This window comes from Ziziphus jujuba, chromosome 2 (genome assembly GCF_031755915.1).
Source record: "Ziziphus jujuba cultivar Dongzao chromosome 2, ASM3175591v1".
Lineage (NCBI taxonomy): Eukaryota > Viridiplantae > Streptophyta > Magnoliopsida > Rosales > Rhamnaceae > Ziziphus > Ziziphus jujuba.
In genome coordinates this window covers 26,717,129-26,738,876 of record NC_083380.1, presented here as the reverse complement: position 1 = coordinate 26,738,876, position 21,748 = coordinate 26,717,129, and the positions used below count along the sequence as shown (strand labels likewise).

The following is a 21,748-nucleotide window of genomic DNA, read 5'->3' as shown; positions in this document are numbered from 1 at the left end:
TTTTGAATTGTATGCATAACTAAGTTTGCCAAATTCGTTAGTGAAAATTGCATGATTAAATTAAAAGCGATAAGAAAATAATGATTCAAGAGGCAATGTGAAATATTTTGTAATGAGAAAGGTAGTAGTAGCATATGGTTGATGAGAGCAAAATATAGCTAATTTATATATATATATATATATACACATATACACATTTATGAAAAACATGGTCCTCAGCTCACAAGAATCAAACCAGATTTATATACTAACCCTCAAAAAATTGGTTAAATCCATTATTTTTTAGCATAAATATAGTCTACTATCTTTCTTTTCAATATTTAGGGTGAAATTACCACTAAAGTAGTAAATCCAGCATCTTTAAAATGTTGCAAGAACGAAATCTATTTTTTTTAGGGGTAGGAGAAATCTAACAACTAGGTTTGCTATGTCGAAGTCTTTCGTCTCTCAGTGATTGAAATGAATAATTAAAAAAAAAAAAAAAAAAAGGGTGATGAAGAAGCTCAAAAGAAGAAAAAGCATCTTCTTCTTCTTCTTCTAAAACAAAACAACAGACAATGAATAAAAATCGAACCTGGTGTTTCCCTCCTGTAATTCCTCGTCACCTCCACATTTCTCAGACTCGTAGTTTCGCCGCCACACTCGTCGAGCACCGGACTCTCCACAACCCACAACCACCTCAACACCACCATCCATTTCAGATAGACGGATCAAAATTGGAGTCCCAGAAGAACCACCATAACCAACGAGAAAACAGATCGATACCCTTTTCGCAGGCTCAGAGTCCACGACAGCTTCTCATTTCCCTTATCAAATCGACCACCCAGAAGACCCATTTGCTCCCAATCCACGCCCACATTCTCCGTACGTCCCTCATTCAAGACCACTCTGTTTCCCTCCAGTTCTTGTCCCGAGCCGCGCTCTCTCCGGTTCGAGACTTGGGCTATTCCCGCCTGTTCTTCTCTCAGATACCGGAACCCAATGTTCTTCAATACAACACCATGATCAGGGCTTACTCCATGAGTGATTCTCCTGAGGAAGGGGTTTACATGTACCGGGAAATGCGAAGGCGAGGCCTCTGTCCCGACCCTGTTTCGTCTTCGTTTGCCTTGAGGTCTTGTATTAGAGTTTCGTCTTTGGAAGGAGGAATTCAGGTTCATGGAAGGGTTTTGAGAGATGGGCATCAATCGGATAGCCTTTTGATGACTACTTTGATGGACTTGTACTCTTGCTGTGAGAGATTTCCTGAAGCACGCAAACTGTTTGATGATATACCTAGGAAAGATACTGTTGCTTGGAATGTGTTGATATCTTGCTTTCTGCGTAATAAACGAACTAGAGATGCTATAAGTTTGTTTGATATCATGCAAAGCGAAACTTATGCATGTGAACCGGACGATGTGACATGTTTGCTTATGCTTCAAGCTTGTGCGAACTTGAATGCATTGGAATTTGGTGAGCGGGTTCATGGATACATGGAAGAACATGGCTATAGTGGTGCTCGTAATCTGTGTAATACTCTTATATCAATGTACTCGCGATGTGGGTCCTTGGATAAGGCTTATGGGGTCTTTAAGGGAATGCGAGATAAAAATGTGATTTCATGGAGTGCTATGATTTCAGGTTTTGCAATCAATGGATATGGGAGGGAAGCTATTGATGCATTTGAAGAGATGCAGAGAATGGGTGTTCAGCCTGATGCGCAGACTTTTACAGGAGTTCTTTCTGCTTGCAGTCATTGTGGCTTGGTTGATGAAGGGATGATGTTTTTCGACCGAATGAGCAAAGATTTCAGGATAGAACCTAACATCCATCACTATGGATGCGTAGTTGATTTATTGGGTCGTGCTGGTATGCTCGATCGTGCATATCAGCTTATACTGTCAATGAATATTAAGCCGGATTCAACAATATGGAGGACTTTACTTGGAGCTTGCAAAATTCATGGAAATGTAAACCTTGGAGAACGTGTTGTTGGACATTTGATTGAACTTAAGGCTGCAGAAGCTGGAGATTACGTTCTGTTGTTAAATATTTATTCATCGGTTGGTAATTGGGAGAAGGTAAAAGAAGTGAGGAAACTTATGAAGGAGAAGGCAATTCAAACTACTCCTGGCTGTAGCACAATTGAATTGAAAGGAATAGTACATGAATTTGTTTCTGATGATGTTTCACATCAACGAAAAGATGAAGTATATATGATGTTGGATGAGATTAATAGTCAGCTGAAGATTGCAGGCTACGAAGTTGAAATATCATCTGAATTGCACAACTTGGGAGCAGAAGAAAAAGAGTATGTGCTCTCTTATCATAGTGAGAAGTTAGCAATTGCTTTTGGAATCCTTGCAACTCCTCCTGGCACCACAATCAGAGTGGCCAAAAATCTCCGCATATGTGTTGATTGTCACAATTTTGCGAAAGTTCTCTCTTGGGCTTATAACAGAGAAGTAATCATCAGAGATCGGACCCGCTTTCATCATTTCCGAGATGGACACTGCTCTTGCAATGATTACTGGTAGGAATTTTTATGGTTGGAGAACACAAATTTACCGTGAGTGAGCAACTGGGATTATTTTGCTGCATATGAAATGGCTGGTTCTTATGTAGATTATGGGAAAATCCTGGCTCCATCATGTTCATATTATGCCCTGTCTGATGGCAGTACATTGAAGATCGAAATATGTTTTGCGACGACTATATCATTTCATGTCGTGGGGAAGAGAGCAGTTTCAAGTTTCGAAAAAGAGCTGTTGGATAGGTGTTTCCTTTTTTGATGATACACTGTAATCTTCTAATTTATGCTAACTTCTAAGGCTTTGTCTAGTACCCACAAAAGGAAGAAGGCTCAATATAAAGAAAATGGAAGCTTCAATAAAATTTTAATTGATCCTTTTAATTGCTTAATTGAAAATTTGTAGCTTATGTTTTTCTATTCCTTAATCAAAAGAGAAAATCACCCATGTATGAGCCAGATCTGCAGTCATTGTGATATACAATAAAGACGAAACTAGAAGAATGTTGCAGTGCTTCGACATGAAAAAACCGTAATCTTCAGAAATGTGAATTTCTTGTCCACATCACCTACCTAAAAATCCACAGGAAAAAATTAATAATAATCCCAAAATCTTATTTAGAAAAGTTTATAAAATCATATTTATTATTAATCCCAAAATTAATAATAATATTCCAAAACTTTCAGGTACACGCCCTCAATAGAAATGTTACATTCTTAAAATCTACTTAAACTCTATATTCTCCTCAAAAGTTCTTTGACGTGGAAAAGGAAATAATTTATCTTCAATTTTACACAAATGAAAAAACTGATGCAAAGATAATCTGCTAAAAAATTTATCAGAGATTTTCCATCCCTCTTCAAAGCATACAATATAATGAGGTAAGAGTTTCAGATTCTGGAGATCTATGCCACTACTGTTTGCTAATAAGCAAATGAAATCCCCTTCTCAATGCTGGCCTTCAGTTCTGACTTAAGGGCTTTGAAAGCCTTTTTGCTCCTACTCGGTCAATCCTTGGAAGACAGATGATATTATGGCTTCAACTCATTTCTTTCCTAGCTCAATCCTTGATGCAAAGAATGGAAGCTCAGGCAGATCAGATAGCTCATATGAGCATTGGTAGACATCCCCATCTCCATCCAGTGCACAGATAGATGACTCAACTAAGATAGCAGCTCCAAGAACAGCTACTTTGTAAGATGCCTGGGGCTGGAGGTGATATTGAAACCTCTGGCCTTCTGGGCTTTTTGTGCAAAAGAGCCTCGAAGAGCTGCACCACTTTCCTTGCCTAGGAAGGATGGCTCACAATTCACAGAAGTTGCTTCCCTGAGGCCACTGAAACTACTAAGAGAGCTCTGGTAGTTGAACTGCAGAGAGGCTTTGATTGTGGAAGAGATCTCATTTTCAAGCCAAGAGAGGTAGTTGTCCCAATTGAAAAGGTAGCTGCTGATGTTGCTGCCTTCTTCGACTCTGATACAAGGAAACTATTAAGATCCAGAGCAATTAACAACCAACATCAAATCATCTAAATTAAGCTTGTAGACACATCTACAAAAAGACATTTGATCTTTTGTTGTAACGTTACACATATGTTGAATGGAAGAAAATGTTCAAAATGACAAGTGCAGTTTTAATCAATTGTATTTATATAGCAATATAAAAATTATATAAATTGTGTAAACTAACATGGATCATATACGTTGAAAAGGATCAAAACTTTTTTAATTGCTACTTACCAATCTCCAAATTGGACAGGTTCAGGATACCATTGATTTCAAGTTGCAAGAAGACGTAAATGTCCTTGCCCACATTTCTAAGCCCCTAGTTCAACCTCCAACAAGTTAGGAACATATCCAGATGATTGTAAGAGTTCTGCTAGACCTGTCAATGCTCCATATATTTCCTGTCTCTTTGGATGCCTCTCGTCTAAGGAATAAAACTCAACTACATCATCATTTACTTCAATCAAGCTGCATCCTGGCAATTTCTTAAACCCAGTATCCCTCATTGCAACTTTCAATTTTGCCACATCTTTCCATCTCCCAAGGGCTGCATATATATTTGAGAGCATGACATAATTTGCAGGGTTCTTTGGTTCAAGTTCAATGAGCCTTTCAAGAGCATGCTCAGCCAATTCAATGTTTTTGTAAATCCTACAAGCCCCAAGCAGGGCAGCCCAAATAACAGCATCTGCTTTCACAGGCATGTTCCTCACAAAGTTAACAGCCTGGTCTAAAAGTCCAGCTCGAGCTAGCAAATCAACCATACAACCATAATGCTCAATTTGAGGCACTATCAAATAATCATCAACCATTGACTGGAAGTATGAGAAACCATCGTCAACTAACCCGAGATGTGTACATGCACACAAAATGCCAATGAAGGTGATCCCATCCGGTTTCTCTCCAGAATTCTTCATCTGAAAAAACAAATTCAAGGCATCAGCTCCTCGTCCATGCATTGCCAAACTACAAATTACAGAGTTCCAGGTAATTAGATCTTTTGTATCCATGCTCTTGAACACACCAACAGCAGTGTCTATCAGCCCACATTTTGCGTACATATCAATCAAAGCATTACCAACATAAACATTTCTCTTATACCCGATACTCTCTGCATATACATGTACCCACTTACCTAAATCAAGAGCACCTAATCTTGCACAGGCAGATAAAACAGTAACTAGTGTGGCATCATTAGGAAGCACATCACCCTCAGTTAGCATCTGTTTAAAGGATCCCAGAACCTCAAAGAAATGCCCATTACGTGCGTACCCTCCAATTAATCCATTCCAGGAAAAAACATTCCTCTCAGGCATTTCTTTGAACAGCCTTTCACATGCCTCAACATTCCCATTGCTTGAATATCCATTCAACATGGTGTTCCAAGCCATCACATCCCGCTTAGGCATCTCATTAAAAAGTTTTTGTGCTGCCTCCATATTTCCCAACTCAATATAACCTGAAATGACAGTGTTCCACAACACTATATCCCGCTCAGGTGACAAATCAAAGAGACGATGTGCAGAAGCCATATCATGACACAGAATATAACCATTAATCATTGAAGTCCATGCAACCACGTTTCTTTCAAGCATCTCACCAAACACCTTATAAGAAGCTGCGATGACTCCCTGACCTGAATACATTTCAATCAACGTGGTTCCCACAAATGGGTTTGCTCTGAACCCATCCTTTATCAATACACAATGCACTTCTTCACCCTCTATTAACTTATCAATTTTCCCACACGATTTAATCACAACAGGAAAGGTAAAGCAATTGGGACTAATGTCCAAGCTCTTCATTCTACTAAACAAAACTATAGTTTCTCTATGGCACTCATTGTTAGCATACCCCCTGAACATTGCATTCCATATGGCAACATTTGGGTGTGGAATTTGATCGAACACCCTGTGGGCATAAGACATCCGTTTTAGTTCAGCACATACTGTAATTATTTTCGGGGTGACATAGGCATTGTTTTCCAAGCCATGGGTAATTATCCGGGCTTGGATTTGATAAAGGTGGTTTGCAGTTTTACATGACTGCAGAAGCGAAATAAATTTCTCTTCAAGCAGTATGTGAGGTGGCTTTTGGGCAATAATCTTGAAAATCTTAGCTATTTTTACCAAAATGCAGGGGCTAGTTTGCACAAAAACTTTACCACATCCTCTATTCTGAAACCCTAACACAATCCCAGAACCATAATTGGCTTCAATTCAATCCTTGACACTGATATACAAAAAGAAAAGGAAAAACTTATTAGGTAATAGCCATTTTCAGTATTTAGAAAAAACAATTTTGATAACAAACAGATTCCTACAAATCAAATTAGATTCCTGAAAAGCAATGCATGCAAAGAGAATTGCTATATTAAAGTCACAGCGAATACAACTATAGCAAAGAGTGAAATAAAAAAGGTAAGCAATAAAGAAAATATTAAACCTCAAAAACCAATGAGCTACATTTTTGAGACTCCAATCTCTAGTTTTTTTTTTTTTTTTTTTTTTTTTTTTTGTATGATTAATATGCACATTAATTTTAGTTATGTGATTATCACCCTTGTTGGTATAAACAACTTATAACAATTTTATCGAACTAAATTTAACAAAAATTAAAAAAAAAAATGGAAATTCAAAAGAATTCAAACATGATATAAATCTCAGAAAGTTAAACAAGCAAAAAAAAAAAAAAAAATCTAGAAATCTTAGGAAAATGAAAAAGGATATTGGAATGGTGAAATGAAGAGAAACAGCGAACCTTTTGGAGGTGAAGTTGGAGATCCAGTAGAGGCCAGGGAAAGAGTAGGCGGCTTTTGGTGTAGACGAGAATTCGAAATTTTGGAAGTGTGTTCGGGTTATTATAATAATAATGATTATTATTATTATTATTATTATTATTATATTTTATATTAGAAGTGAGAGATTTTTAATAATAAAATAAAATAATTCAAAAAAATTCTAAGATTTTTGTCTAGAGACCAAACATATGATTTTTAAGAAGCTTTAATAAAATTTTAATGGAACTTTCAAATTTGTTATTTTATTTTTTTAGTATTTAATAGCAAAAAAACAATAGGTAAATTACATAAAATTTCCTTAAATTATTTAACATTTACAAACAACCTCGATAAAAATTATTATTATTTTAAATATTTTTTTTAAAAAAATATTATTTTTAATATCTTTTTAAAAGGATATTATTTTTAAGAAAATATTATTTTCAATATATTTTTGAAACGAAATATTATTTTTAACATGTTTAAAAAGTATTATTTTTTAATAAAATATTTTATTAATATTTAGATAATAATAATAATAAAAAAAATGTTTAAATTAAGTTATTTGCAAAATGGTATTCTAGTTATCCCAAAAGGATATTTTTTTTGTCAAATCAAAAGGTACAATATTTTTGTCAAATAGTTTGATTTGTTTTAAAATTACTTACACCCTATTTGAAGTGATAAAAATAAAGGCAGTCCAGTTATACTCAGATATTTCAGAATTTATTAAAATCTTTGGTGTGCTGCAGGGTCTAACTATGGCGATAGAGAAGGTTGGACAAAAGTTTGGAGTAATATATGATATTTTGCAATTGAAAAATAGGTTTCAGAAGTGTGTTTTGTGTGGTCCTCTAGGAATGCCAACTTCCTAGGTACCTTGTCTTTGAACTCTCTTCCTAGTATCTTTTCTACTTTTGTTCAGCTGGAGAGTGGTGTGAGACCAACTCCTACTTGTAGGTTTTTGTCTAGGTTTTGGTTTATAAAATTACTTCTTCAGCAAAAATAAAATAAAAAAAAATTAAAAAGAAAGAATAGAAGGTAATAGAAAAGAAAGCATTTAAATTTCTTATTTAGTTGGGTAAAATGGGATGATAAAGAAATGTATAGGAAGGAATGAAGAGAACTGGTTTGTTTATTATTTTAACAAGTCTATTTCCTATCCAAAATTAAAATAAAAAGAGAGGAAAGGAATATATTTTAATGAAATTTTTTTTTTAATATTCTAAAATTATTTTATATTATTATTATTTAGTCGGTTTGTTAGAATTGTATACTGAGGGTAATTTTGTAAATAATTCATTTTTGTTTCATTTCTTTCTTTTTTTTCTATTTATTAATCATCTAAGCAACAATTATTAATAAATACTGTTATTTTCTTTCTTTTTCTTAACTAAAAATATCATTTTTTTTTCAAATTCCAACATTGTGTTAGAGAGAAAATAGAAATAAAGAAAGAGGAAATCTTTTCTTCATTAAAATATATATATATATATATATATATAAATTTTTTTTCCTTTTCTTTTCCTTCCTCTAATTCAAACATAGTGTTAGAGAGAAAATAGGAATAAATAAATTAAAAAAAAAAAACAAGCAAAGGTTGGGGAAAATACTTTTTTCATGGTAGTAACTGAATACTGATACAATGAATCTTGACACTTAAAGCGCCTACCCATATTCCTAAAACAAGCAACTACACCTACATAATGCAAACTTGAAAATAAATGATGGCCAGAGCACTTGGACGTGCATGAGCCAACTATATCCTTTTTTTCTTAAATTTTTATTATTTATTTTTGAATACATTATTTTCATGATTATTGTTTTAACTATTATCAATTTTAAATTTGAAATAATTTTCACTATAAAAAAATAACGCTACAAATTAAATTATAAAAAATAATAAAATTATTGTTAAAATTAAAATTAAAGTTTGAAATCTCATATAGATAAAAAAAATATTATTTTTATTAATTAATTTTATTGAATAAAATTGACTTAAATTATTATTATTATTATAATAATAATACTTTTTAGTAACATTTTTAAAATGATTTTAAATTTTATTTTTTGTAATAAAATTAAAATTTAAAACTTAATGAGATTTTATAATATCGTTATTTTTTTTAGACATTTTCAAATGTCACTAATTGATTAATTGTATTAATCTAGTGATTTTTTTAATAACATTTATTTATAAATATCATTAGTTGTTCTTTTAGTGGTATTTTGAATTGTTACTGTAATTTTTAGTAATACTAGTGTCATGATATTTGCAATGGTTGATATTGGTTAATTAAATGTCATTATAGCATAACTTTAATAACATTTTAAAATATTATAAATTTGTTTTTTTGGTCTTGTGACATAACATTTTGGAATATTATAAAATCTATTTAAAATAGTATTTTCAAATGATATAAAATGTATTTAGCATTGCATATTAAATGTTATAATATAACACTTGTATATATTTTTAAATATATAACAATATAAGATAAATGCTATTAAATAATTATTTATAGCATTTAATATAATATTTCAAAAATACTATACAAATATAGAACTTTTTATAACATAAGCTGTCATGGCAATTTTTTAAAATGCAATCACATATCTTTTATAACATTTTGGACATGCTATAAAAAATAATATATATTTTAGTGTTCCCCTAAGAGCATATCTGTCGAAGAGGGGTTATGTGTTAAAAATCCATCACTTATTATTCTACAAATCGTTTTATAATTTCTCCATCCGTTAAATGAGTCAGTTTTTTATCATATAAAACTGTGGTAGCTGGCCTTGATGACTAGGAATGAATTTTTCATTACAGTCAAAGCACAGTTTCTTAACTCGTCTCTCAAATGGAGAAAAATAATTATAATAAATAAAAGAATAATATTTAAAATACAGATTAATTTACTAAGATGATGTGACATGTAATATGTTTTTTATTTTATAAATTAAATATTTTAATATATATATATATAGGTGAATTTTTTAAAAAATAAATATAATTAAATATAAGCTAATAATATAAAAACATTTATTAATTGATAAACCCTTCATAAATTAATATTCTAGAATTAATCTAAATAAGATCATTTTCTAACTAAAAACAAATAATCCCAAAACGAGAAATTGCGTAAAAGTTAAAGTTGGAAATTTTGAATAATAAATCCAAATAAACAAAAAAAAATTAAAAATTAATTTAAAGTGAAAAATAACGTGGACAACAACCAAAAAAAAAAAAAAAAAAAAAACAAAACAAAAAAAGGAAATCCAATTTTTCTCCCTCCACCCGTCCATGCAATTTATGTGAGTATATAGGGGTATGAATTTTTCCTTTGCAAAACCTATCTTCTACTTTTGAGGCCAAGCGTGAAATTGTGAATTCGAGATCAAGGTTCCAATTCAAGATTTGAAGGTACATTTTTAGTTTTTTTATTTTTATTATTATTATTATTATTATTTTGTTAACCAAAAAGCGAAGTCTACAAATATGAAATTATGAACTGGCAAACAAGGAAGACATAGAGCTGATGAGGGATTCCCTTGAATTTTCTCACGGAAATGACAAAATGGGTAAAGAAAAATTGATGGAAAATGGGTTGTATAAGAAAGTGGGTTCCACGGTTCCACCCACAAAATCCACGAAAAACACATGCATTTAATTTTTATTCCGTTAAAAAGTCTTAACTCCTGTACAATAACTCTTATACCCTTTAACAATGACAACTATAGGCAAAAGAGAAAAAAAATAAAATAAAATAAAAAAAATGGAAGCATGCACAAATATTTACAACCAAAAGAACTCTTTTTTTTTTTCTTTTTTTTTTTAATTTTAAAATTTTTAAACTACCAAAAAACCAAATATATATATATATATATATATATATATATTTTGTCTAACATGTACATATGTCCCATTCAATCTCCCATGTCTTTTTGCTGAAAAAAAAATCTCCCATGTCTTTTCTCCACAAGGAATGTCATATTTCTAAGCCAGATCAACGGTCGAGATGAGAATTGACGTTTCTTGTCGCCATAAGAGGTTTCAAAAAGACAAAACTGAACATCAAATTCGTAGATTCCGCGTTTGGTTTCATAAAGATTTGCATTGATTTACAAAGATTAATGATGTTTCTTCTCAGCATTAGATATTACAATCTTCAATGTCTAAATAAGAAACTAAAAAAGTGTTGAATGTTCCACTGCTCTAACAAGAAAAAAACCATATTCTTATTTCAGAAAAACATGAACTCCTTGACTACATCACCTACTTGGAATCCACAAACACAGGGAAAAAATTTATTAAATAATATCCCAAAATCTTATTTAGCACCAGCAACGTTATTCCAAAACTTCATATTACACTCTCCATGGAAATGTTACATTCTTCAGATCTACTACACGAACTCTATATTCTCTTCAAAGTTCTTTTAACTCGGAAAACAAAATGACTTATCTTTCAATTCTACAAAAAAAATATAAGTACTGATGCAATGATAATCTGCTAAAAAAAAAAAAATTACCTAGTCTTACCATCCCTCTCTAAAGCATATATCATAGCGAGGTAAGTGCTTCCAAAACACAGATTTTACGCCGCCACTGTTTGCTTATGAGCAAATGAAATCCCCTTCTCAATGCTGGCCTTCAGCTCTGGTTTCAGGGCCTCCAAAGCCTTTTGCTCATACTCGGTCAATCCTTGGAGGTCAGATGATATTATGGCTTCAACTCCTTTCCTTCCAAGCTTAATCCTTGATGCAAAGAACGGAAGCTCAGTCAGATCGGATTGCACATATGAGCATTCATAAACATCCCCATCTCCATCCAGTGCACGAAGAGATGACTCAACAAATCTAGCCGCTGCATATGCCATTGACAATGTAGCGGACCCGGCACCTGCCTTGGCTTCCACAACTTCTGTTCCAGCGTTTTGAATCCTAACAGTTAGCTGTTGAATTTCTTCATCAGTAAAGCTCACTGAAGGTTTTGTCTTTGATAGCAGGGGAAGAATAGTGATACCAGCATGTCCCCCTACAACTGGAACATCAACATCAATCAATTTGAGATTTTTCTGCTGAGCAACAAATGTGTTTGCCCTCACAACATCCAATGTACTAACACCAAATAGCTTCTTTGGATCATATACACCTTTCTGCTTCAGGACTTCAGCTGCAATTGGCACTGTGGAGTTGACTGGGTTACTGATAATGTGGAGGAAGGCATCAGGGCAGTTATCCGCAACGGCCTCAACCAAGTTCTTAACTATGCCGGCATTGATGTTAAATAGGTCATCACGAGTCATACCGGGCTTTCTTGGAACTCCAGCGGGTATGACAACTACATTTACTCCTTTCAAAGCATTGGCTAGTTCAGAATTTCCTGTAAAATCCCTAACTTTAGAGGGAGTGTTGCAGTGGCTCAGATCAGCAGCAACTCCCTTCACATTTGCTATATCATAAAGGTGCAGGTCAGAAACTAATGGTGACATCTTGATAAGAAGTGACAATGGTTGACCTATCCCTCCAGCAGCTCCAAGAACAGCTACTTTGTAAGATGCTCGGGGCTGGAAATTATATTGAAACCTCCGGTCAGCCTTCTGGGCTTTTTGTGCAAAAGAGCCTCGAAGAGCTGCACTGCTTTCCTTGCCTAGGAAAGATGACTCTGACTCGCAATTCACAGAAGATGCTGCCTTGAGGCCACTGAAACTTTTAAGAGAGTTCTGGTTGAGCCGCAGAGCACAAGGCTTCGATTGTGGAAGTGAGCTCATTTTCGAGCCAAGGGAGGAAGTTGTCCCGATTGAAAAGGTAGCTGCTGGTGTAGCTGCCATCTTTTACTCTGTGATGATACGAGGAAAGTATTGAATGGTAAAGCAATTAACAATCAGCATCAAATTAGCTACATCCCTATTTTGGTAAACCCAATTGACCAAGAGAATATAAAATAGAAACAACCCATTAAAATTTTTACGCTTTTTGTTTTCATACATATAGCCTAAAGACTTAAATAACTGTACCTCTTCAAAATGTTGTAACTTTCCAATGAGAAAAGGCAAAATACACAAAGTTCAAACCAAGGATGAGTTTGTTGATGTAATTTTCACCCAAAATCATCGACTGAATACAGGAACAACCATTCATATGCAACACCATAGATGCAGAGAATACAATGAACCAAGTCTACATTAGCTAATTGGCCACTCCACATTGCAAACAAAAAGACCCCGGAAATACATACATAATTGATAATATATGCCTTCATATCTTATATATATTAATATATGAAGCGCGCCATTTTGAAAAGAAAATCGCGGAGCAGATCAACGTCCATCTAGCTCAAGCTATCTAAATCTCCACTATCTGATTTTTCCTCCTCTTTTCTTTTTTATTTTTTATTTTATTTTTTACGTATCCCTAGTTAAATATAAACCACCCAATAAATAAAAACACATATATAAGCATAACTGTAACCTCAAAGCAACTCTAAAGTCCACAAGGCCATACTTTAATCATTACCAAATCTAAAATTCTTTAGGTTCTTGTAAATACAATATCTTTCTACCATTTTGGTTTACATATTCCTTATATGGTACTGAAATTTCAGGTATTAAAAAAAATAAAAAATAAAAACTCAAAGGAATGTTCCAGAACTTCTTCAGCTGTTCCAGATTGGCATGCAGAAAAACCCAAACACGTTTTTGTTTTTTTCTTTTTTATTTAAAAAAAAAAATACGAACACTACACGGTTTCAGAAGCAAGAGGAACATCAAAAAACCAGGCTACGAACAAAACCAACAGATCCAGAACAACAATACCATAACATTTTCACACGGTTCGAATATATATATATACACATATATATCATTTGAAATGACAAAATTATTCAACTTAATTTATCAAAAAAAATTTAGAAAAAAATCGTAATGAAGGGAAAAAGAGAGCGATACCTTTGAGAGTTGAAGATGGAGATCTAGTAGATAGGCCGCGAAAGAGAGTCGAAATTTGGGAAAGCGAATAGAGAGAGAGAGAGAGAGAGAGAGAGAGAGAGATGAAAAATGGAGGGGATTTAGAGACTTAAAAAAAGCAGTAAAATTTGTTGGGGTTTTAATTTATTAAATTTTTTTTATTTATTGATTTTTAGGTTATTTTTTGTTTGGGGTTGGTGGGTTGGATTTTGTTGGGTGTGGGCAAGTCCGTCATATGGGCCTCGTACCAATCACGAACCTCTCTGCTTTTTCGCTGCCAAATTCCGTTTTCTTTTTGTTCCCACTATGCCCTTACCGAATTGAGAATCTTCCAACTTTGCTCCTTTTCTTTTTTGTCTTTCTAACTTCTCAAGGCCATTTCATTTTTTTTTTCTTTTTAACGGCTGTGATTAAACACTACCTTCCAATATTTAAAATAAAAATAAAAATAAAAATACAATACCTAGCACCATCAACTCTCTCCTCTATATATTATACTTATTAAAAAAGTATTACAAAATGATATTTAATATTTCATGTCAAACAATAGCTATCATACTTATTAAATCTCAGAAAGTCAATTTTGGAGGAGGATTGGAGCTATTATTATTATTATATTTGAAGTGGGAGATTTGAATAATAAAATAAAATAATTAAAAAAAACTTTATTTTGTCTAGAGACCGTGGATATGATTTTTAAAAAGCTTTAATAAAATTTTAATGGAACTTTCGGATTTGATATTTTATATTTTTTAGAATTTAATACCAAAAAAAAAGGTAAATTATATAAAATTTCTTCAAATTTACAAGTCAAACAAAAAAGAAATTACATTAAAATCTATAAAAATTATTATTATTTAAAATATTTTTTAATGAAAAAAATATTATTTTTAATATATTTTTGAAATAAAATTTTTTTTATAATATTTTAATTTTTGAATAAAATATTATTATTATTATTTAGATAATAAAAAATATTTCGATTAAATTACTCGCAAAATGGTATCCTCTGCACGCCAAAAGGATATTTTTGGTCGATTGAAGGGTACAATACGTACTTATACTGTTAAATAATTTAATATGTTCTAAAATTATTTAGACAATTTTTGATTGAAAAAATAAAAAAGAATAAAAGAGAATACATATTTAAACTGTTTGTTTGAATCATTAAATAGGATAGGAAAAAATAATAATAAGAAAAAAAAAGGAAAATTGATCCGTTTATTTTAACAAAACTGTTTTCCATCTAAAATTGAAAAAAAAAGAAAAAAAGAAAGAAAAGAAAAACATTTTTATGAATTTTTTAATATTTTAAAATTACCTCATATTATAATCATCTAATTGCTTTATTAGAAATGTGGGTTGGGATAATTTTATAACCAGTTCATTTTGGTTGCATTTTTGTTGGATTTGGTTGGGTCTCCTTTTCGCTTGCCAACACTTTTTTTTTTTTTTTTTTAATTCTTATTATTATTAGCTTTTGTGTTTTTTTAATCCACCGCCTCAATTGGCAATCTTCCAAATCTGCTCTATTTTTGCACTTTTACTCCTGAAATATATTAAATTAGTACTAACAGCTTTTATAAACTAATTTATAAAAACTGCATCATCAATCCTGAGTCTCCATAACTCTTCTACAGAAAGATAACTAGAATGAAATTTTTTTTCTTATTCATATAATTTAGCAATTAAAGGTCACACAAAGAAAGAATGTTGGTGTTAATTCCATATCATAGAAGATAAAATGCAAAATACAACTATAAGGTTGTGGGGTGCTAAAAATTATTTTCGAAAATATTGGTGCCATATATTAATATTATCAGTTCTTCTTTGTTTTCGTTAATATTATTATTATCAGTTCGGTTGGATGGGATAGATGCATTCTTAATTAATAATAATAATAACACCAACAAGAAGAAATTTTTTTTGATTGTGTTTTATATTATACGTTGAATTTAAGGTAAGAAACACATTTTATTTGGAAATAAAATTAAAGCCAAAAATTTTAAAACCCAAATTTTTTCAAAAACATAAATAAGTGAAACTTTAAAAATAAATATAATTGCATATAAACACAATACTTATCATTAGTAAAGTAAATTAATTGGTATTATTATTCTTTAAAATAATGTTAATAATTTGTAACAAAATTATTTGACACTTACAAATAATCTCTAATATTATAGAAAACTCCTCTCAAACCACTAAAAACTTACAAGTCAAACAAAAACTCCTCTTAAACCATAAAAAACTTACAAGTCAAACAAAAAAGAAATTACATTAAAATCTATAAAAATTATTATCATTTAAAATATTTTTTAATGAAAAAATATTATTTTTAATATATTTATGAAATAAAATATTATTTATAATATTTTAATTTTTGAATAAAATATTATTAGATAATAAAAAATATTTCGATTAAATTACTCGCAAAATGGTAACCTCTGCATGCCAAAAGGATATTTTTGGTCGAATTAAAATTGTTTTTAGTATTTAATAGGATTAAAGGGTACAATACACTTATAGTATTAAATAATTTAATATGTTCTAAAATTATTTAGATTATGCTTGGATTGAAGAAATAGAAAAGAATTAAAGAGAATACATTTAAACTGTTTATTTGGATCATTAAATTGAATAGGGAAAAAAGAATAATAAGAAGAAAATAAGGAGAATTGATCCGTTTATTTTAACAAAACTGTTTTCCATCTAAAATTGAAAGTAAAAAAAAAAAAAAAAAAAAGAAGAAGAAGAAAAGAAAAATATTTTTATGAATTTTTTTAATATTTTAAAATTACCTCATATTATAATTATCTAATTGCTTTATTAGAAATGTAGGTTGGGACAATTTTATAACCAGCTAATTTTGGTTTCGTATTTTTGTTGGATTTGGTTGGGTGAGGGCAAGTCCGCCCTATGGGCCGCTTTCCTTTTCGCTTGCCCACTCTTTTATTTATTTATTTATTTATTATTATTATTATTTTTTTAATCCACCGCCGCAATTGGCAATCTTCCAACTCTGCTCCTTTTGTATTCTGGCTTCTCATAACCATTGCTCTTTGATTAATTTATTTATTTTTATTATTATTATTGTTACTCTTTTTTAAAGGCTGTGATTAAATACTCGCTTGCACTTTTACAAAACGATTTTTGGCCCCATTACTTCTAGCATTTCAATATTTTTGCACTTTTGCTCCTAAAATATATTAAATTAGTACTAACAGCTTTCGTAAACTAATTTATAAACACTGCATCATCAATCCTGAGTCTCCATGTCTCTTCTACAGAAAGATAATTAGAATGAAAATTTTGTTCTTATTCATATAATTTAGCAGTTAAAGGTCACACAAAGAAATAATGATGGTGTTAATTCCATATTATAGAAGATAAAATGCAAAATACAACTATAAGGTTGTGGGGTGCCAAAAATTATTTTTGAAAATGTTGGTGCCATATAATAATATTATCAGTTCTTTTTTGTTTTTGTTAATATTATTATTATCAGTTCGGTTGGATGGGTTAGATGCATTCTTAATTAATAATAATAATAACAACAACAAGAAGAAATTTTTTTTTTTTTATGGTGTTTCATATTATACGTTGAATTTGAGGTAATTATTTGGAAATAAAATTAAAGTCAAAAATTTTAAAACCCAAACTTTTTCAAAAACATAAATAAGTGAAACTTTAAAAATAAATATAATTGCATATAAACCAGTAATATAAACAATACTTATCATTAGTAAAGTAAATTAATTGGTATTATTATTCTTTAAAATAATGTTAATAATTTATAACAAAATAAACATTGTGGCTGAAAAGTAAAGTTTTTGGGCACATCCAATTTGGAATACCAAATCCCTTGCCCCAAAAAAAAAAAAATTTATATATATATATATATATATATATATAAATAAATAAATGAAAACTTGTAATAAAATAAGGATAATACAAAAACAGAAAGAATTAGACAGAATCTGAAATAAGGCCATCATATATCTATATATATAGAATTAGTAGAAACTGATTCATAAGTGCAAGTTTGATATCTCTTGATTCCTAAGGAAACAACAACAAAATCACAAACTATATAGTCATTTTTATCATACACTTATCTTCTCCATTTCCCTCCTAAGTGCATTAGCCCTCACCAAGCTCCCAATGGTATTCACAGCCAACTTCAAGTCCTCCCATGGATTCCCTGGTGCCACCCTCTTATACAAATAGCTATCAAATGTCATCTTCTGCACGTACTCGTCGCCGCACATCTCCACGAATGCCTCTCTAGCCGGATTCGATCGGTAAAAAACCTTCTGAAGAACATCTAAAACCTTGTAAGTTGGCCAGTAAGTCTTATCCCACTTCTCCAAGTACTTCCTTAAATCCCCTTCATCTATCAACCTCTTCCCATTCTCTGACCCTTCAACTATTGCCTCTGCACACATCCTCCCACTCTTCGCCGCAAAGTAGATCCCTTCGCCGGAGCATTTCGTCACGTAACCGGCTGCATCGCCGACCAGGGCTACCCTCCCCATTAACCTCCGTGGCCGGGGATGTTCTGGGATGGGATGTGCTTCCACTCTTATGATTTTACCGCCTAAAATCTTGTCCTTGGCTCTGTTCCTGGTTGCTAATTGGAACTTCTTAATGTCTCCTTTGTGAGTCACCGTGCCTGTACCAACAGCTACATGGTCACATTTCGGGAAAACCCACCCATAAAAGTCTGGCGAGACATCGTCGCCGACATACATCTCGGCAAGGTTCTCATAGTACACCATTTTATCATCTGGGATTCTGATTCTTTCCTACAAATTATCATAGAAACTCTAAATTTAGAACGATTCCTCATTGTACCAATTGAACAATTGAATGCTATAACATGAGAAAATGCATATCATTCATACAGTTTAAACAATAACATTGCCAATTATCAAGCTTAATATTTTCTTTGAACAATTAAGTGTTGCTTCCATTATTAAATAAACTGCAAATTTACACCAAATAACAGTAAAAAACCAGCAACTTTCCTCTTCCTACTACACTAGCATTTTGGAAACAAAAAAACATATATAATAGGGCCTGTTTGGCCACCATGATACTAAAACTGTTTTATAACATTTGAAAGCTGGAAATTTGTTCTCCAAGAACAGTTTTAAAAAAGTAATTGTTTTAAAACTTAATAAAAGAGAAAACAATTTTAAATACGTATTATTCACCAATACACAGGTCCCACTGAAGTCTCATTCATGAAACATTTTTTAATTTCATAAAACAATCATCTATTCACTATTTTACAAAACGATTTCTAAAAAAATAGAAAAAAAAAATTCTTAAATTCCATATAATGCAAAATTAAATTCCAAAATTAAACCACAAGAATTTCAGCCAAAGACAGAGAGCAAAAAATAACCTGAAAAGCAATGGCATAATCGTAGTCACCGGCATCTATGGACTTGGCGACTCTAGAATTAGCTCCATCGGCACCAATCACAGCATCGACCTCGAGCGTCCTCTTTTCCCCAGTACCACCGACTTTACCGTCGTACTCATTGTAATGCAGCACATACGGTGTCGTTCCGTCCTTCGGACTATCCATCTTCAAGAACAACCCGTTAATCACCGTGGCTCCGTTTTCCTTAGCCCGGTCCCTCAGGTACGAATCCAAGACCTCGCGCCGTACCATCCCGATGTACTCGTGGGGTTTCAGCGTCTGCCCGATATCGACCGCTACATTCGATGGTGATATCATCTTCATCTTCGTCACCCTCCGGTCGATGATATCCAGCGGCAGATCGAACTCTCCGACCATGCAGAGAGGGATGGCTCCACCGCAGGGCTTGCAGTTGTCGAGCTTCCTCTCGATCAGGAACGTCTCAATTCCTCCTTTCGCCAGAGTCTCCGCCGCCGCACCCCCAGCAGGTCCTCCTCCGATCACCGCCACTCGGAGGTTGCGGCCGGTGACTTTGGGGCTGAATTTTCCGGCGACTATGTGGAGTCTCTGCCGGCGTTGATGGTGGTGGGGTTGAATGTTGATGATGGGTTTTCCTTGGATTGCGAAATGGGGATTTTCCGGCGAGGTTTGCCGGAGTCCGACAAAGGATTTGAGAGCAATGGAGGCCATTTTCTTTGGAGTGTGGCAGTGGAAGTCGAAATCTGAAGGTGTTTGATTTTGTATAATTTTTGGTGGATATGGTTTGGGATATGAGGGTTTAATGGCCGTTGGATTTGGTCATTGGACGGCTAGGATTGAATGTGGATAAACGGGGATAGATTTCTGGGTTTGGTCTTTTTTGGTAATTTAGGGAGGGAGTTTCTAATAGTACTGAGATTTGGAATGGATGACATTGTGCCACGTAGTGAGTATCTGTTTGATGGGATGTATTTGGTCATTTTTTGGTGGGGGTATTCAGATTTCTTTACATGCAACCAATAGGATTTTCGCCCACCTCACAAGCACATTAAATATAACCTCCAGTTTTAGTCAATTCAAAAAATAAAAAAATCCATGTGGTTTTGAGTACGGAAGGAGTATTTGGATTTTTTTTTTTTTTTAATTATTACTTCCTAGCCCAATGTTTCTGATAGAATTTAATTTTTATGAGTAATTTTTTCAAAGATTATTGAAGGGAAAATTTTATTTACACTTTTTCAGTTTTACTTCTTTTTTTTTTTTCTCCTTTTTGATGAGGATCAACGATGGTGTGAAGCCCTGTTCAATGATTAATTGTGTACATTTTTGTTAGTCAAATGGATAATTTATTACAAAGTCATTAAAATTTAGATTTTAATTTACAGATTGAGTGATTATTGAAAATTAAATTTTCATGTTTTATTTTTGAAAGATCATTATTTTCTTATTTTAGTTTTTTAAAATTAATCTGTCAGTTTTTGTCAATTTATTAGTTAAAAATAAAGATTAAAATTGTATTTTTACAATATTGTTTAATTATAAAATATAATTTTTTAATTTTTTTTAGTTTTTAACTGTTAAATTGATAAAAGTTGAAAAATTAATTTGTTTTCTTTATATAAAAAATTAAAATGAGATGAATGATAATTTTTTTTTAAAAAATATGAATCAAAATGAAAAAATAACAAAATCGAAAAAGGTATAATTGAAATTTGCTTATCATTAGATTGGTGCCCTTTTGTAATAGATATTTTTTTAATTAAAATTATTTGTTAGATTTTTTACGAGACATTATAGAAAATATTTTTAAATCCTTCACAATTATTTTAAAACTTTAGGAGTTACGTGCATCCTGTATTAAGGTTTATTTATTTATAATATTTATGGGAGAAGAAAATGTATTGTCTAAAACACTTTCTCTAATTTTGATTAAAAAAAAAAAAAACCTGAAAATAGTTTTTGAGTAATTTTATTTCATAAAAATCACCATGGAAGAAACACTAATAATTCTTCATAAATTACTTTCTAGAGGATAAGTGGCTCCTAAGCAATCATTCCCAAACATACTCAAAATCTGATTTGGAAGTGTACGAGGTTGGAAATGTATAATGCATTGGAATCGATAAAGTAATTAAGCCTTTAATAAAAAAAAAAAAAAAATACACGTCTTAAATTCTAATCCAATAGTAAGTCCTTCAATATTTAAGTCGATAAATAGTGTTATAAAGTAAAATCATAGGAACAAAACAATTGAATTGAGATATTTATAGAGAAAAAAAAAAACATAGACAAAAACAAAAGCAAAATTCTGAACTTGTAATTAAACTGAGATAAAATAAAGAACATAAAATAGTTATAGATAAATAGAAATTACTATGGAAAGAAGAGTTATGATCTCTTAGTTTATTGTATACTAAGAGGCAGAAAGGGTACAAATTATTTACATTGTTTTCTTTTTCTTTTTTTTTTTTTGGGGGCAAAAAACTATTTACATAGTTTGCTAGTGGAAGTAAAAATAAAACCATTTTTCATAGTTTTCCTAGAATATGCTTACAAAATTTCATTAATATT

General features: G+C 31.8%; 4 protein-coding genes across 4 annotated transcripts; 1 reads left to right on the top strand and 3 right to left on the bottom strand.

Moving 5' to 3' along the window:
• The first annotated feature begins 242 nt into the window (after positions 1 to 242).
• On the top strand, positions 243 to 2,971 carry LOC107419246 (pentatricopeptide repeat-containing protein At3g47530). Its single transcript, XM_016027991.4, has one exon. The coding sequence runs from the start codon at positions 558 to 560 to the stop codon at positions 2,517 to 2,519; it is 1,962 nt and encodes a 653-aa protein (XP_015883477.3). The 5' UTR covers positions 243 to 557; the 3' UTR covers positions 2,520 to 2,971.
• A 155-nt stretch (positions 2,972 to 3,126) lies between these two features.
• Positions 3,127 to 6,229, bottom strand: LOC107419245 (pentatricopeptide repeat-containing protein At1g08070, chloroplastic). The gene is made up of 2 exons (XM_016027990.4): positions 4,250 to 6,229; positions 3,127 to 3,983 (listed from the first exon to the last, which is right to left on the bottom strand). The coding sequence occupies exon 1, from the start codon at positions 5,941 to 5,943 to the stop codon at positions 4,327 to 4,329; it is 1,617 nt and encodes a 538-aa protein (XP_015883476.2). The 5' UTR covers positions 5,944 to 6,229; the 3' UTR covers positions 3,127 to 3,983; positions 4,250 to 4,326.
• A 4,785-nt stretch (positions 6,230 to 11,014) lies between these two features.
• Positions 11,015 to 13,899, bottom strand: LOC107419247 (malate dehydrogenase, chloroplastic). Its single transcript, XM_016027993.4, has 2 exons — positions 13,747 to 13,899; positions 11,015 to 12,638 (listed from the first exon to the last, which is right to left on the bottom strand). The coding sequence occupies exon 2, from the start codon at positions 12,628 to 12,630 to the stop codon at positions 11,395 to 11,397; it is 1,236 nt and encodes a 411-aa protein (XP_015883479.3). The 5' UTR covers positions 12,631 to 12,638; positions 13,747 to 13,899; the 3' UTR covers positions 11,015 to 11,394.
• A 3,846-nt stretch (positions 13,900 to 17,745) lies between these two features.
• On the bottom strand, positions 17,746 to 19,921 carry LOC107419241 (geranylgeranyl diphosphate reductase, chloroplastic). Its single transcript, XM_016027985.4, has 2 exons — positions 19,178 to 19,921; positions 17,746 to 18,572 (listed from the first exon to the last, which is right to left on the bottom strand). The coding sequence occupies exons 1-2, from the start codon at positions 19,886 to 19,888 to the stop codon at positions 17,871 to 17,873; spliced, it is 1,413 nt and encodes a 470-aa protein (XP_015883471.2). The 5' UTR covers positions 19,889 to 19,921; the 3' UTR covers positions 17,746 to 17,870.
• Positions 19,922 to 21,748: the final 1,827 nt, after the last annotated feature.

Bases quoted from the DNA above. Each gene is read 5' to 3' on its own strand.
- LOC107419246 (XM_016027991.4), top strand. From the start codon at position 558: ATGAATAAAAATCGAACCTGGTGTTTCCCTCCTGTAATTCCTCGTCAC.
- LOC107419245 (XM_016027990.4), bottom strand. From the start codon at position 5,943: ATGTCTTATGCCCACAGGGTGTTCGATCAAATTCCACACCCAAATGTT.
- LOC107419247 (XM_016027993.4), bottom strand. From the start codon at position 12,630: ATGGCAGCTACACCAGCAGCTACCTTTTCAATCGGGACAACTTCCTCC.
- LOC107419241 (XM_016027985.4), bottom strand. From the start codon at position 19,888: ATGGCCTCCATTGCTCTCAAATCCTTTGTCGGACTCCGGCAAACCTCG. The intron at 18,573-19,177 runs GTTATTTTTTGC...GATAATTTGTAG, and splicing joins ATTATGCCATTGCTTTTCAG to GAAAGAATCAGAATCCCAGA.